At 38.7% G+C, this 17,866-nt stretch overlaps 1 protein-coding gene across 9 annotated transcripts in view; it reads right to left on the bottom strand.

Annotated features, from left to right (window-relative positions):
* Positions 1-17,866, bottom strand: part of ZNF462 (zinc finger protein 462) — an 87,940-nt gene that overhangs the window by 12,017 nt on the left and 58,057 nt on the right. For all 9 annotated transcript variants that reach the window (XM_032441162.1, XM_015849603.2, XM_015849607.2 and 6 more), the window contains 2 exons: positions 5,182-5,443; positions 2,960-3,096 (listed from right to left, as the gene is read on the bottom strand). In XM_032441162.1, coding sequence (XP_032297053.1) covers positions 2,960-3,096; positions 5,182-5,443 — 399 coding nt within the window. The remainder of the gene's footprint in view (positions 1-2,959; positions 3,097-5,181; positions 5,444-17,866) is intronic.

Below are 17,866 nucleotides of genomic sequence, written 5' to 3'. Positions count from 1 at the left end.
GAGGTGCTTATCCATATATATTTTTTCCCATAATCAGTGTAAATCAAAGTTACAGTCACTTAACACATAGCATTTTGTGCTCAATTAGCCAAAAGCAAGCAGAACACTGGGGTATGTATAAATGAAAATGTGTCCATGAGGGATATTGACAGAAACAACAATGCGTATGGAAACAGGATATTTAGCAACAAAGACTCTGGGGAGGCAGATTAATTTGAGAATTTCACTTTTTTTTTGTCATGAATTTACTAGACAATAGAAATGGTGAGATTTCTATTAAATGGAAAAAATAAAAATAAAAAAAAAATGTACCAGCATGAGAGTAAAATGATCTCAAAAAGAGGAAAATATAAAACCCCAAGGTCTTTAAAGCAGATTTAATAGAGATCTTACTAAGTTGTATCAGACCTGAAAAAGTATTAATGTGTTTCAAAATGTGTGATAGGAATGGTACCAGAAGGGATAATGAAACCAAACTGCACTGTCCAGACTAAGTTAAAGCTCAGCTGCTCTGCTGGCTGTGGAGCAAGATTTCACTTTCTTCTCCATAGAAGGTCCCTGTGCTTGCATAGCCATACTTCAGCTCTTCACACGCTTGCACAGCAGAGGACCAAGCTGTGTCAATCCCCTGATACAACCTGTCAAAAGGCAAGGAGCCTATGCTCCACATGTGCCTATAGAAATGACACTGAACAGCATTTACGCTGATAAAGAACCGATTGAACAGAATAGGTTACACCTGTAGAAAGACTCTTGGACCCATCCTGTTTCCCCATGCTCTTAACAGGATGCAAATTCCTTGTGTAATTCTTTCTTAAATACCATTCAGCCTTACAGCTTATTATGCTTTAGCCCTGCATGAGTCAACTTCTACAGTTACTAATTAAGAGATGCATGTACTCTCAGTTTCAAATACACGCTGCTTCATCAAGGACTTTGGATGCAACAGTTTGGAAAGAATATAAGAGTTACGCATCTGTAAATGTGTCTTTTTACACTGGACAACAATTAAATATGAAATGGATCAAATCCTTCACCCTTGATTTTACATGCTGCACAACTCCATCCACCTAAAAAATTAACTTTTTTGGACCACAGCTCAGGACTATGCTCGTTTTATAAGTATAATGCCAATAAAGGAGAAGAGATGTTTCATGCTGCGTTCAACATCTCTCAGCCTCTCTCTCATGAGGGGAATTTAACAGCGCATGCTAAATCTTGTCAAAATCATCCGCTTCAGATGCCAAGCAATAAACACAACTGAAAGATTATTTTTTTGTTTTGTTTTTAATCTGGATACATGTACTGGAAAGAATTTTAAAGGATGACTATACTTACTTTACTACCATCGCTCTTGATGCCTGAGATCCTTGTGTTTCCTTCAGTAGGTTCTTTACCAGCTAAACTCCCATCTGTATTAAAACTTATTTTATTGTTTTACCTCTTCCAGTGCACTAGTGGGAGTATAATCGTGTCATTTGCTACCAGCTGTTTCAGCAGCACAAGTACTCAAGGCTGGCTTGTGCAAGTTAAGCAACAGCTGAACAAAAGAACAGATCTGGTGTCACTTAGGAGGTAAACAACTCCCTGTAACTGATCAGAAACACCTCTGTATAGGCAGCACAGCTTCTTAAGCTCATGAAGTGCTCTTCTACTACTGCAACAAGACACTCCCAGTGTATAGCCTACGTCTGATGGAAAGTCTCCTAAGTCCATCAGTTTCTCCCTCATTCTATCTATAATTTCAAAAGCAGTGGTCACTGTTGCTCTGGCAAGTAACAAACCAGACACACCTTCATATCACTTGGAACCACAGGGTACACTGCACAGGGTTTAACTAAACCCTCTTCTCTGAAGGGAGTTAATTCCAGAGTATGGCCTGAAGCTGGGCGCAATTTGACACTGCAACACCTTCAAAAACCAGAAGTAAATGCATCTGCCAAACTTTTGCAACCAAACAAAGCAGCTTTGTAATGCGCATTTTGAATCACTGGCAGGTCACTATTTCCCAGATGTTTCCTCAGAAGAGTCCTGCTAACAGACAGAAATTTGTATCAAGTCTGCCAACATCACTCTTTTGGTACAAGAAGGACTTCAAGTAACCAATACTGGGAAATTGTATGTTACAAGAAATTATGTTAGCACTTGTCATGCCAGGATCCCCTCCAGCAAAAGATGGCATGCAAAACTTGTGTTTGTACACCACCAGTATCCTACTGTGAAACTCTGCCCAACCTGCAAGCAGGCAGAGTGCCATCCCACCACATGGGTTGGGATTTTGGCAGCCAACAGACCATCTACAAGCATCAAATGTGATAGCTGTGGGCAGGAATCCCAGCCCACAGAGCCCAAATAGCTGTCTCTTCTGAGCTAGGAAGTCTGTAGTTAATATAGTGTAGAAATCCCTAGTCCCACTTTTAGTTAAATTGAAAAAAGAAGGGAGAAGAAGGAACTGAAGTCTTAAAGAAAAATGAAAATAAGCTAATTCATGGTTTGATCCTCAGAACAGTAAAACACATCATGAAGAAGAAAAATTCAAGCAAGCAATCAGGAGATATTCTGCAGTCTTGACAGCTAGTTGATACACTGTGCTCCAGTTTATGATAGCAAGAATTTTGCAATAAGAAAGACAAAAGCAGGAAACAATTTTGGCTTAGATCAAAGCTAAATATTACTGCTACTCTCAGTAAATGGGTGCTTGAAGACTGTTAAAATTGTGTTTAAGCTCTTTCTCTAGAAAGGTTAAGCATGCCCTGTTTCAGTGCCAGCTGACTTTGAGCTCAACAAGAAACTAGTAAGATGTACAGTCAGAAATGAACAAAAGATATCGAAGGGTTCATGGCTGATTTAACATACTTGTGCATATGTAGAGGAGAACATTTAATGAAACCAATCTGAAAGACAAGGGCATTGTTCAGCATTTCTCTCATCAGACAGGCACATGCAGGACTATCATTACCTCTGTGCAGAACTATGTGGTCAATCATGTTGCGTTTGTATTTGGTGTGATATAGGCAAAGAGGACAGCGAAGGTCTTTGGGTCCTTCCTCAGGAACTGCCGAATGCCCAGCTTCCACGTGCATAGTAAAAGCAGATCTGTGAAATAGGAGAGAGAGATGGGAGCAGTCAGAAGAGTTGTGCAATGAATGATGAAGTGTCACAGCTCTATAATGGAAGTGTCGTGTAAAACAATACAGACATCTCTCAGCCTTGTCTTCATAGTGCCACATGGCATTTCAGCAGGGCTCCTCACATGAGTAACACATGAGTATTTGCAGGCTTGTGTCCTCAAGTAACGGACACACATTCTGACAAGATATTCATTTCCATGTGTTGCTCTATAGTCACATTGCTGTAGTTAAGATAACAAAAGAATTCCCATTTTTCATGCTCATTATTTATCTTCAAGTGGAAATATTCTGTGCATTCAACTTTTAGCAACTTGAATGAAATCTATTAACAGTTCTGAACTTACAAAGGTGAACACAGATTTTTATCCTCAGTCACCTCTATCTTTGTAAGAGAACTTCCAGAACAGCTAAAATGTTTACACTTGGGATATGAAACATGCCTGAGATGAGAGTGAGTTTGTCACCATACAGATCAGTTTTAAGGCATCAGATATGAAGACTTGAAAAACCAAAACTACAAACACTTCACCTATTAAGAGAAAAGAATGAATGAATACCCTACAGCACTCCTGAACAACAAAATCTCATGTTGACATTACCTTAGCTGCATGCTTAAAAGTTGCATGCAGCTCCTCCTCCATACAAAGGAAAATAACTATACACTTATATGACTGCTAAGCTCAACTATTGCAACAAGAGATGTCTGTGAACTTGGGGGAAGTAGTCAGGTTTTTTTTACTTAAAGTAGGGGTAAAGAGAGAGTGGGGGGCTTGCCACACTGAGATTTCCACTGAAGTTCTGCTTGTCAGCTTGAGCATAGAACAGTTTACTAACACAAGTGGCTTCAGGCACAATCCATTGATGTCTGAATTTTACAGGTGTATTCCTACTAACTTCAGTGATTTCTTTCATGCTTTCAAGCTTCCACAGTGAGTTGAAGAGGGGATCTGTAAGGGCTTTTTTGCCCCTTTTTTAAGAGAGAAAAGGTGGTATACTTTCAAAAGAAGACAAAATCCTTGCAGGTTTGAGACACCACATGAAAGAATAACAACTTTTTTGTAAGTATGAGCATATTTAATTGGCACTTGATTTAAGATGACTTTATTTCATCTTGGTTAAATGCACAAGATGTGAACAGATTGAATTGAGTTGATCACTGGCAATCTATAGGGCAAATAGCAATCAGTACATAAAGCATAAGCAGCAAAATGTATACTGAGGCTGGGAGGGTCTTAAGCAACAAAGTCTACAAGTTGCTCTGGTGTGGATTCACTTTGCTGAGGGAAGGATTGTGCTCAACATTTTATTCAACAGAGCATTTCTCCTGTACCCAATCATGTATACTGTATATGCCACTAGTCTCTTATGAACTTGACATATCTAAGACCTCAAATTCCAGCTAGGGGATGTAGGCCCAAAGGTCCACCGAATCAGAGGGACATGATGAACAGAACAGGTGCATAAGCCTTATTTCCTTAGAGAACAGCAGCTAAAACACACACACACTTGCACAAAGACAGCTTTTAGATGTTCTGCAGCATCTAATTGAATTTGCTGAAATGCCTTTCTATGCTATCAGTTACTCTGGTGAACACTTTCCAGCTAGATAAATAGTAGTAGAAATAAAATTACACAAGAGAGATTTCTTTAGAAATGGTATGTAATTTCTCCCATCTCCCTGTCTCCCTTATCCTATGCATCACGCCAGTTGCACCAGGAAATGACCTCATTTTTGTAGAGAATACTTTCATACTTGAGGATAAGGAAAAACCTTATATTAAAGAAAAGCACTACCTGTTCCATCTTCTCCAGCAAGTAAAAGCTGCTGCAATACTTTTGTCTGCAGCAGATGGTACTGGCTGTTGTAGGAGAGAGGAAAATGGATTACATGGATGCTGCTGTGATCTGGCTTGGCATTTCCTATGCACCTCTCTCTGGTCAGCAGTGGCCATGTTCTGCTGCCACAGCCAGCTCTCAAAGATCTCAGAAGTCTTTTCATGAGCTAAAACACCCTTGTGAGTTCAGTATATCTGTTTGCCACAGTACTTACTTAAAGCCTGTATAAAAGGAACAATCTTTGCACTTGAAAAGTTTTTTCCCTCCATGCTTGTCACGGTAGTGACGTCGAATGCTCTGTATGTAACCCGAGGAGAATTCACAAAATTCACAGTTAAGGATGGCTTCCGTTTTTTCCATTCCTGCTGCACTCCCTGAAAGTGGGATTGGACTAACGTTGTTGTTCCTGGCTAAAGCTGCAGACTGGTAGTGGTTCAACTGCTGCTGAACATCAGGAGGCTCCGAGTATGAAGAGTCTGTAGAGAAACAGAGAAGTTGTGGATCAGCAAATCTGAAAAAATCTTCTCCAGTACCAATTGACTTTCACAAGTGTTTGACCAAGATATTGAAATCCAGTGACAACTTTCTAAAGGGATTAAGGTGTAGCACTTCTAATCTAACGTGAATTCTACTGTATGAAAGGTGAGCAGTATAAATTATGTTTTTTAGATGTAATCAGAGACAGGAGGAAGAAGAAATGACAGCTTTAACTTCAAAGTAGTCTAAAAAGAAATCTTCCTTTAAGACTTTTCCATTTGTACCATATTAATCGTGTGGCTGAGTGTTTAGGTATTTCATGCAGCTACCTGACCAGATCCACTTAAATATTTTTGCCAGTTAATACTAGATGAAAATCTGGCATAGGATACATGTGAGCATCCTACCTAAAAGGGAAAAAAAAATATATAAAAAGAGGGAAATAAAGTGATACTCATCCCTACTCATTTATGGCGTTATTTAAGAGACCCACATTAAAAGTTAACTCCCACAAAATGATAAAATTTTACTTTGTCACATTTACTTTCACACATTTGAAGACTGTGACAAAGTAAATTCAAGTACTCTCAGTTCAGGATGTTTGAAATCAAGTCATCATTAAAAAATAAAAAAAAATGTTTAATCATAAATTCCAGTAAGGCAAACTTCTAAGCCACATTTCCTCAAAAGGTACTAAATTTTGCTAAACTAAGAAAAAGATCTCTTTCCATGGATACGTCTGTACAGACACATCCCTTCTAAAACTCCATCATACCATTTTAATGGCATGTGGAAAAATACAGCCCAGAGATAACACAGTACTGAAACTAAAAGCTGTAATACTTTAGTTGGACCCCACAAAAAAAGGGCAGGGTGTGTGCTGAACCCTTCTAGACACACTGCTTGAATGTAGAGGTTAGGAATTCATCTCCTTTGTCCTATATGACCCACAGCTGCCCATGAATGGCACAAATGAGAGCAGATGAATAAAGCAGATGAATTTCAGTGTAACTTTCCTGAAAAGAAGACAAAAGACTCCTTTTTAAAGCTTTTTGGAGGAAGGAAAAAAAAGAAGAGAGAAAAAGAAGTTGGGATACAAACTGTACCAACCAACTCCTGCTTTGATGGGTACTTCATTTTCCAAAGCTTAATTCCCTGAGGCTAGATATGTAGGAATTCTCCTATATATACACCATCTATTGTAACCAATTAGTAAGAAGAAACAAAAGGCAAACAGGCCTATACAGCACTCAGCATGGGGACTCCACCTGTCTTTAGATGAGTAAAATGCCCACACTCTTTCCTCATTATCACAAGAGAGAGTTATACATGACTGAGAAACAAAAAACAAACCAACAGCAACAGAAAATCCAAACGCACCAACACAATACAAGCTAGAAATGAATGTCTCCAAGCTCCCTGGGCTTCATCACCAGGTGTGCAACAAAAACAAAAGCAGACATGGAAGACTGTTAAATGAAATACTTTCTTTTGTCTTTCCTATCCTAGTCTCATGAACAGAGGCTTGATTACAACACAATGTTTATCAAGTTTTATTTTCGCCACTTCTACAGCAGTTTTCCCCACCATGGTGGGCTCACAGTGAGCTCCACCCATTCAAATGTCAAGCTTTTCTTTTCTGCTTTGTTTGTAGCAGGCTCCCCACCAGATTAAGGTCTAGTTAGTAATTTACATTCTGTTCCTCAAAGGCATCAGAAACTTCAATCACATCATCAGAGTTCCCACCCAAGACCTCAGTGACGTTCACTCCAAAGAAAGCTGCAGGTTTAAAAAAGATGTCTGGTGTCTATTAATCCAGCTTTCAACTTGCAAACAAGCATTTACATACTTCTATGGAACCTGGTATGTGAAAACTGTAGGAACAGATAGTTATATGACTATTTACAAGTACAAGATAGCTCTTCTTGTCATCCAGAATAACCAAAAGCAAATTCTATCTTCAGAGTTTAAGAACTCTTCCTCTACTTCAACGTGGAATCACAATTGCTACATGTTACAGTGTTTAGTGGATGGCTCTGTTACAAAGACAGATAGGAAATTTACAGAAGGAAGTCAACTGAAGAGCTTTTATGGAGAGCCTTAACAGATGGTAAGATGCTGATCCCTGGCTCTGCCTGTGTATTCTTTCTCTTTTAACTTGCAAAAGATTTTATTATTTTGGAATCTTTCTGATTTGCAAGACTTAGCATTTCCTGAAGATAAACATCCAGTATTAACACATATATAAACCTTCTGTTGATTTCTCAGAATCAGCCTGCCATACAGGCCTCCCAGTATGGATGTGCAACTTAGCTCCATCAGGAAGACTTAATTCAAATTTCTAAAGTGACCGAAGGAATGGGAGATTTCCCATCAGTTTTATCAAGCAGTGAACCACACTGCACATGCCCACTCAAAAATGAGTGAAAGAATGGAAGAGAGAGAAACTGCCTTGAGTTTCTCACAGCCATGCCTTTTAGCACATAGCAGCAGAAGGGACTATGAGCAATTAAAAGACAAGGCAGCAGAGGCCTTGGGACTATTTATTTTTTATTTTCAAAAGCAGCAACTGGAGAAAGGGCTAGGGAGGCAAATAAAAAAAAGCAAACAGAAACAAACAAACAGCCAAGAAGTAACAGTACAACGATTTTTAACAAATAGCAAAGCAGTATTGCCTCAAATTGGCAAAGCACTTCTGTGCACCTACTCTATTTCTGCTGGAAGCGTAGGCTGATACTCCAGACTGCTCTGTGTGTACTTTGGTGCAAAGCTGACTTAGAAGTCCTACAAGCACTTTTGCATCTACTCAGGCCTCAGCTGCTGTGCACCAACCTGATGGACACCTTCTGAACATGCTGCTGCTACAGCAGGATGCTTGGATGTTAAGACTGGAGAATGATGGAGGAAGAGAGTTTTCCCTCAGAATACCTAATAACCAAGTGATGGCTATACATAACATTTGTTGCACCCCAACCTTTCTCCTGTACCCTAAGCACAAGGGCTTGGAAGCACTCCAGGAAATCGTTAACAAGCTTGGTTGGAAGTAGAAATTGGGCCTATGCACCCCTGTCTGAAAAAAGTAAAATGGGCTTAAAAGACTACATTAGAGTCAGGAAACAGGAGAAAGACATTAAAATAAACAAAGGGAAGAGGTAAAGAATTTGTACTAAGTAATGTAAAACGTGAAGCCAAAAAGAACTCATAGAAGGAGAGAAAATGAAGAAAAATGAAGCACCAGGAAGTACTGATTACATGTTAACGAAAAGAACAATGTTTTCTCTTTCATAGAGCAGCCTCAAAGTACCACAAGAAAGTAAATGACTGAATACTTAACCCTGATAACTTAGAAGACAAAAGACATACACATGTTGAACCCATTTAAAAAATAAAAAATATCTAAAGTGAAGATAAAGACCTTACTGTGCAACTCCAAGAGCAAACTAACAGCATGGGATGTTCTGAGGTAAAAGAAAGGACACCTATAGTCATGTCACAAGGCACAAATTAACAGTAACTGAAACAGTGGCCATGTTGCAAGTCTCATGACTAGAATTTAGAGCACGTCTGCCTACAGATTACCTGCACGGGAACAGTAACAAGGTTAGCAAGTACTTGACTTCATCACCTGTGGATCTGAAAGACCATAACATCCACTGTCCATACAGAACTGCATTCTCATATCCAAATGGGAAAATGACTACTTGAAAGAAAACTAGAAGAAATGACTGTCCACATGGTGTCCCATCAACACAGCCATATCTAAATTACTGCCATGAGCTAGTTATACTGTGTAACAGAGTTTCATTGTCTCCAAGGGAGAGAAGAAAGACAGCATTTCCAGAAGTGCCCACAATGCTTCAGCGGTAGATAAGTGATTTTGCCATTCTAAAAAAAAAAATTCACCCCAAGTATAGACACAAAGTGTGTGTGTCAACTCTACTGAAAGTCACTGCCTTGTCCCAAAGAGCATCTGCAGTCCCCACCATAACGCAGTGCAAAGGTGAAAACTCAGCTTGCCCTGGAACCATACATGGGGGAAATGCTCATACAGTGAAAACCTACCACAAAAACAAAATGAAAACCCAATTTTCATGGATCCTTTGGAGCATCTAATGTGTCTCAGATACCTAAAAAAAGGAAAACTGAGATTTTTTTTTTTTTTCAGACAGGAAAAGAAAATAAAGATTCTGACCCAGTTACATAAATTTTCTTGGCAATAAAATGATGTTTTAGTTATTTGTAAGTATTTTCAGAAATATCAATAAACAAGAACACAACAATAAAATGGACAAAAACAAGACAACTACAGCAAACAAAAAAAAAACACAACAAAAAACAACAACAAAAAAAACCCAAACCGGTAAGAATGCAACTTAGAATAAGTCTATGCAAAAGGCAATGTCAAACTGTTGAGAAATGAAAGACAAACTGCCTATTTAAGGAAAGAAATCCAACCAGTGCTTCATCCTTTCAGAGTGAACAAAATTAGACACATCTAAATACAACTACTTATATGCTTATGTACCAGAGAGAGATGAAGGGAGAAGCACTGTTCCAAGAGAAGCAACTGTTCAACTACACTGGAAAGCGTGTTTAGTTGAAGACAGAGGCAGATAATGAGGACATCCTGTTTTCCTACTGAACTCACAAGGAAACAAAAGAGATCAGCTTCTGAGAGTTAAATGAAACTGCAGAAAGTAATGTTTGAAACAGAATGTGTAACTAAGAAAGATAACTATGGGAAAGTAAAAATTATTGCATAACAATATAGGCCTAAGACATTGCAGATCTGTCTGAAGAAGTCCTCAGCAGACCAAAAGGCATACATTTGGAATGTTATTTAACTTATTCTGAATTAATTCACACTAAGGAAGATTTCTATGAAGAAAGAGAAATTCCAAGGAATTAAGAAAAACAGTAGACATATGCATTTGTGAAAAACCACATCAGGATGCAAAACTACAAATAAATAAAGAGATAAATTCAGAAAACTCACAAAACATACTTTTAAAAGTAATATCAAACTACTAGTCAAAATTATTTTAAAATGATTCAATTATGGCTAGTAGGTTCAGTCTAGAGAAGAGCAGTCTCCGGGTAGACATTATAATAAGATTCCAGTACCAAAACGGGACCCACAGGAAGCTGGGGAATGACTCAGGAGTGTAGTGATAGGACAAGGGGATAATGGCTTTAAACTGAAAGAGGGTATGTTTAGGTTAGATATAAGGAAGAAATTCTTCACTGTGAGAATGGTGAGGCACTGAAACAGGTTGCCCAGAGAAGTTGCAGATGATCCATTCATGGAAATGTTTGAGGTCAGGCTGGACATAGCTTTCAGCAATCTGGTCTAGCACAGGAGGTGTTCCTGTCCATGGCAGAAGGATTGGAACTAGATGGTCTTTAAGGTCTCTTCCTACCCAAGCTATTCTATGGTATTACAAATGCTAAGACAGAGAAGCTTATGGGATTTAAGAACAAAATTCCTTCTGAAACATAATGCTACTCAAAATTACTGGCTCCAGGAATGGCAGGAAAGCATATAGTCATGAATGGCAACAGCTTGAAAAGTGGGAAGGTGACAAAGTAAAGTGTCATACAAAGATTGTTAAGACTACACACATTTGTTCACTTTATGCCATACAGCACTGACCTGGAAGGAAGAATATGTGGGAGGGTGAAATGTTCTGGCAATATATTAACTTAGGGGAGAGGAAGACAGAACAAGATTCAGAAGGATGCAACAAGATATTCATGAAGAGGCTTTGGCAATCTACTGTTAAGGAAGTCTTGTACCTATAGTACAAGGGAGTTTTATTAATTTTATGTTTACAAACAGAATATGAACCTAATTCTGATTTCTACCAAAAAACCTTTACATTTCTGGGATGTTACAAATGAGATTGTGAGGAACTTTATAACCTTATACACATACTCCAAAAGATGGAAGAAAACACTAATCTCAAGGGAAAGAAAATAACCCAGCTTTGTATTTTAAGAATTTAAAATTTTTAAAAAAGCCTTGTTGGAGGAATTTATTTCAGTACTGCATGTAAAAGCCTCTTTTGCTTTATTTTGGACTCTGTCCTACATTTAAGAGAAAGATAAGTATATGCCCAAGCTTCAGAAGGGATACATGGATTATGTAGCCTTGCTTACTTAGAAGAGCTAAGAAACTGTAACCATGCTTCTTTGTAATTTTGAATTCTCTTTTATGCACATTATCTGAATGGGACTGAGATAGGATACATATATGTATATACTATGCAGCTTCTTGTGCTACTGTCAAAATAATTTAGGAGGGACATGAGTTTGACCTAAGAAGAAAGTAAAGAATTTTATCTTAGGAACTCCTTCACATAGGCAGATCTTTATGTTGTCTATTGAAGAACCTTGAGGTTTCACAATTGAGATCAAGAAGAAAGTGATTACAATACTACGTGTAATAAGATGCAAAGAAAAAAAATGTAGGAATTATATACAATTTATGAAGGAAGAATGCAATCAATTAAATAAGTTATACCATGCTCCTTCCTTCAAACAAGGGACCAGTTCAAGAGCTTCACATGTCATACATAATCAAAAACATTACTTAATACTTGGTTCTTTAGAGAAGTAATTAATATCCATATTAACGTATATAAATACCTGAAGGGAAGGTGCAAGGAAGTTGGAGCTAGGCTCTTTTCAGTGGTGTCCAGTGACAGGATAAGAGGCAATAGGCACAAACTGAAACACAGGAGGTTCTGTCTGAACATCAGGAAGCACTTCTTTACTGTGCGGGTGACTGAGCACTGGCACAGGTTGCCCAGAGAAGTTGTAGTCTTCCTTCTTGGAGATATTCAAAAGCCATCTGGATGTGGTCCTGGGCAACCTGCTCTAGGTGGCCCTGCTTGAGCAGGGGTGTTGGACCAGATGGCCTCCAGAGGTCCCTTTCAGTCTCAATCAGTCTATGTCATTCTGATTTTGAATTTCCAACACTACCAGTTTCTATTAACATTATCCTCAAAGATAATGGGAAAGGCATAACATGGTCACAAATGCTGCCTAAATTCTTACTATACTCAACCAGTGCTGTGATTTGGAAGGATCTATTCTAGGTGTCAAGAAACCCTCCATCATATAGCTATTTAATTTATATTTATCCCTTCTTTTCACCACTACCAGTAGAATTTATTTGCTGGCTTCAGCTCAAGTTTAATTTTTCTGCAGTTCTTCAGGTGATTTGGTCACTTAATAGTCACACACACAATCTTCTTAAAGCCCGTGTTGTTTTGTTGACTGGTCTACCAATTGTAAATATTCTAAACAGTGTCAAGTAACTATAGCATTCAAATCCCACCCATTGCTTTCCACTACAGCATAGAGACAATCTATTTTGTTGTGTGTATTGTTTTCCTGCTGTGGGCATTTATGTTCTACCACCTCTGTTTATCCACTGCCTTCTGTTTTAAGTAAGAATACTGCAGGCTGAGACTGTTGCCATCAACCATTATTCAAAAAACAAAATACCATAATCTAAATCTAAGGTGGCACTTAAAATCAAGTCTTCTGTTTACGTGTCAAACATTGGGATCTCCAAGTGTTTACCAATTTCCAAAAATAAATAATCTGAAAAGTTTTCTAGTCGTTCCTAACACTGTTGAGATAAACTACATCTCATAAATGGAAGTGATCTAAGAGAAAAAAGGAATACAAATCAATTCAAACACCCAACTCCACACAGTGCAACCCACATTATACCACCGTGCAAACTACTTTAATAGCAATAGCTTTGTTGTCATGACAACTTTGCTGGGAAGCCTGTTTCAGTGTCTGAGTACCCTCTGAGTCTAATGCCCAACTCAACTCTGGAACAGCCCTGTTGCTGTCACAAAGAGCAGAGCTCAGTGCTGCCCCTCCGCTCCCTGTGAGGAGCTGCAGCTACCATGAGGCCTCCCCTCAGCCTTGTCTTCTCTGGGCTGAACAAACCAAGCGACCTCAGCTGCTCCTCATACATCTTGCCCTCTTCACCATCTTCATAGCTCTCCTTTAGACACCCTCTATTCGTTTTACGACCTTAAATTGTGACACCAAAAACTGAACAGAGTACTCAAGGTCAGGCCACATGAGCACAGAGCAGAGCGGGACAATCCCTTTTGACCTGATAGCTACACTATGCTTAATGCACCCCAAAATATCGTTGGCCCTTTTGGCTGCCATAGGCATTGTTAACACATACTGAGCTTGCTATCAACAGAACACCACATAGCATTATCTGCAGGGCTGCACTCCAACAGTTTGTCCTGCAGTCCATCTATAAGCAAGTTCTAGTATATTCTAGAGACTAATACACATTAGCATGATTACTGCTGCCAACAGGAAGACATCATCTCTATCCCATACCTGAGTAATCTCAGATCACTGCAGGCAGCATTTTCAAACATTCCGACTCAAACATAGTAATGATATTCCTTAAAGAAAAAACAAAACCAGCTATTTGAATGTCAAACCTTGTGCCACCAACTATGTTGATGCCAAAACATATGTCCATTTCAAAATAGCTAAAATGAACAAAGGAATTTTACCTCTCTGTCAAGTATCAAATCCCTCAAGCAGGTTTTAGATCAAGAGAAAGCAACTGGGGTCTCAAGAGACAGAGAGAATATCCGTTAGCTCACACATGAAGGCTACCAACATGTAGGAATGATAGCCTGAAGAAATGCTCTCTTGTACAGTGCTGGTCAAGTCATACCACCTATCCCCTTCAGAGCAACAGCATCCTATTTATTCTGCAGAGAATTCTCACAAATTCCAGGGATAACAGTAGAATGTGACAGCAGACAGGAGTGCCACCTACCACTTCATCCTCTAACCTGAGCACAAGAATCAGAATGCAGAAAAAAAGAAATACCATGGGAACCAACTACAAGGATCTACATATGTATCTTGCTTTTTCTTGTATGTACAAACAGGTCTATTTTTGGATAACACGAAGAAATCCAAGAGATGTTTATTCCTTCATTTATTACTCAGATTCATCCAAACAACTTACTCCATCTTCTCTCCATCCTAGGCAAGTCTTTCAGTATCACATCATTTCTATCACAGAGGACTGGCCAAATCCAAACGAGGACTGGCAGCAACCTTCTTCACCCAGATGTCTTGTTCCTGTCTCCATCCTATCAAACCTAAACATAGCCTTAACACAAAAAGCTAAGGACTAGAAAGGAGCACAACACAAACAGCAAGTTGACACTCTCCACTAAACACAGTTGATGGCAGAATAAACATCTGCTACAGAACTGCTCAATATGCTGCAGGAAAAGGCAAAAAGACAAAAAACAAACAAACAAAAAACCCCCCCCAAAAAAACCAAAAACAAAAAAACACAACTATACACCAGTGAAAGAAAGCTGCTTAGAACGAGAGCATAACCAGCGTCTCAAGTCCTTGAAATAGGGGGAAGTTTGTTTGGTAAACCTGGATGTGAACAAGCCCTTCACTTATTCCACAAGTCCTTGCCAATCTGATGCAAGAGAAAAGCTCGTGTTTAATACCACATCTGATAGTTTAATGCTGATTGCAAGAAAAAAGACACACCAATGAGTGCTTGAGAGTTTTAACAAGCATTGGCAAGCAGTGTGGCCACTGACAGTACCTCTGAGAGGAGAGTACCTATGAGGAGTGAGAATAAACTAGTTCTTGGTCAGACAAAGAAAGAACATGTCTGGAAAAAGAACAAGGCTGCAAATAAATCTGATAAATAAGAGAGAGAATATGGGCATGCAGTGCTACTACTACATGGCACAAAACCGGGGAAAAAGGCAGAACAGAGAAACATCCCCATAACTTTGACTATAACTACAAAAGTACAGGCATCTTTTCGGCAGTATGCAGACCACCATTTTGCATACTTAATATGGATGTTATTCTTCCAACTCATCTTGCAGTTAAATAGTTTAGGCACTAGAAGTTTTGTGTAAATTTACCCTAAAGTCACTGCTGGCTGGCTTCTCCCCAACTAGTAAAGTAGAAGGATCTCAAACTTTGAAGGAGTAGAATCCAACTTCCCTCATTTCAAAACAAAACCCCACAAATCCCGGCCTAAATACAAAGGGAAGGCAATCCTGAACTAAATCGAGGCTTCCAGGATGTAAGGATTCTGACATGCTACAGTTTCCACTAACAGTAGTAGCCATAAAACAATTAAGACACAATAGCAACAAGACAGCAACAGCAACAAAAGTGAAGAGGGACTTTCTGCCCTAAATCGAAAAGCATCCTTTATGAAATGCAACACTCCACATGAACACAAAATTGCAAGGCTGACATAAACTAAGGTATGGATTTTAAAAAATAATTATATATTTATTAAGGTATATATACACACAAACATAAGTAGTGGCATATCTATGGATAAGTAAAACTTGCTTCTTCTTTAAAGTGGAAGAGGGAACTGAGTGGTTCTAGGCTCAGTGGACTACTGTAACAATTCTGTGTCTTTGGTACCAGCTGACAGAATTTTGTTGAAAAGCCTCCTTGCTTCCTCACATATCTCCTCTCATTCCCGTAGTACATGAAATTGCTTTAGCAAACCTATTAAAGACCCTCTGCACCCCTCAGGATTTCATCTGACAAGCAGCACAGGAAACATACATCCTGATTATCCATTACCTATTTTGGAAAAGTGTACAGGAATAGGAAGGTATTTACAGTTCTTATACAACAGTCCCGGAGACAGAACTTAGTCAAGCAGTTTTGTACCATACCATCAAAGCTAGCAGATATATTTCTATTCCAGTCTCTAAATGAGGCAGCTTTTTTCCAATGGCAAACCTAAAGTTCAGGAGAAGCTTTAACAGTGCAATAGTTGTTCCACTTAGCAATTTTCAATGCATGTGAAGCTCCAAGTTATTCAATTTAATGAAAATATTGGCATAGCATGCACCAGGAAACTAAAAAAATCTTCTAGCTCAGACCTTGCCTGTGTGCTGGTATCAGTGATACTGTTTGGTCTGCACAACTGTGAAAAGTGTGAGTACTTCAAGAGTACATATAAAGTGTGCTGCTTTCTGCATTTCAAAAGCTGGTTACTAGTGAAAAGGAATGACCTGACACAAAGGCAGCATGACTGAGAAGATACCAGATGCCACATCCACATCTACCTGGTTTATCACTTACACTTCTATGTGCCATTTCTGCAACTCAGTATTCTTCATCAGTAAAACTAAAAATCTATTATTTTGAACTACCGCACGCAGTCATAATGCGAACAAATGTACAAGGCTCCAAATCTGTTAGCCACATGCATATAGATAAGTACTGTAGTCTACCAAGTAGCTTGGCCAAAAGGTTTAGTTGTTTCTTTCATAAAAAATAAAGAGCTACTCAAAAAAGGAACAGTACTAACAAGTTCCGTTTAGGGCACCTCTTTTACATACTCTCAAGAACCGTTTGCTAGGTGTGAAGTGACAACATGAAACAACTTATCAATCTGTGGCATCAATCTGCTTTATGAGAACTGGCTACACTCATGGATTTCTCTAGTTTTCACAAGGAAGGCAGTCCACCAACTAACTCCTTAGCTCTTGAAAACAAGCATACAACCATAACCTCAGTACTTACACAGACCACGTCTGCCCACATGTGCATTCTCCTTAGTGATTATTACATTGCAGATAACACTCATTACTCTGCTTTCTTAAACAATTTTCGTGTTTGCTTTCCTTTCACTTCTTCCTTTCTGAAACTGATGGTAGTTTTTTAATATGATTTGACAATGCAGACACTGGATTCCACTGCCTTGCACTCAAGTCAACAGAACAGAGTTGATTCTGCACAGCACAGTACTGGAAAACCTTATCTGTGACATATACTGCCCCCCAGCATGACAGTACCATCAATAAATCTATACAGCTCTTCTGGGCAGAGAGTAACATGAATATAAGCTCTGGTTCTCAAAAAGACCATGAAAGAACACACAAACAGGTCTTATTAGGTGATTTACTCAATCTTTCTCCCACCAGTTTACAGTTTTTCTATGTATACCTGATTTTTACTCCCTAAGATTGCAAAACTGCAAAGCCACATGTCAGTGTAAAGGGCAAACATGTAAGTAAAGCCAAACAAAAAAGCCAAACCACACAACTGAAAATAATTAGATCATCACTATTCCTTTTTTTTTTTTTTTTTTTTTTTTTTGCCTTTAAGATGAAAAATACCCATAAATTACCAGGGAGCAGAAGAAAAATTTACCACAACAGCAACCTCATAGTTTCCACAATAATTGTATGCCACAAACCATGTAATGCCACTACACTATTCAAGAACAGACAGAACTTGGACTAGTGATCAACATCTGCTGCATTTGCTGATCTTTCATGGCATATATTTAAAAAAAGGAAAAAAAAAAAAAAAAAAAAAAAAAAAAAAAAAAAAAA

This window comes from Coturnix japonica, chromosome Z (assembly GCF_001577835.2).
Source record: "Coturnix japonica isolate 7356 chromosome Z, Coturnix japonica 2.1, whole genome shotgun sequence".
Classification (NCBI taxonomy): domain Eukaryota; kingdom Metazoa; phylum Chordata; class Aves; order Galliformes; family Phasianidae; genus Coturnix; species Coturnix japonica.
This window is presented reverse-complemented; position numbering and strand designations above follow the sequence as displayed.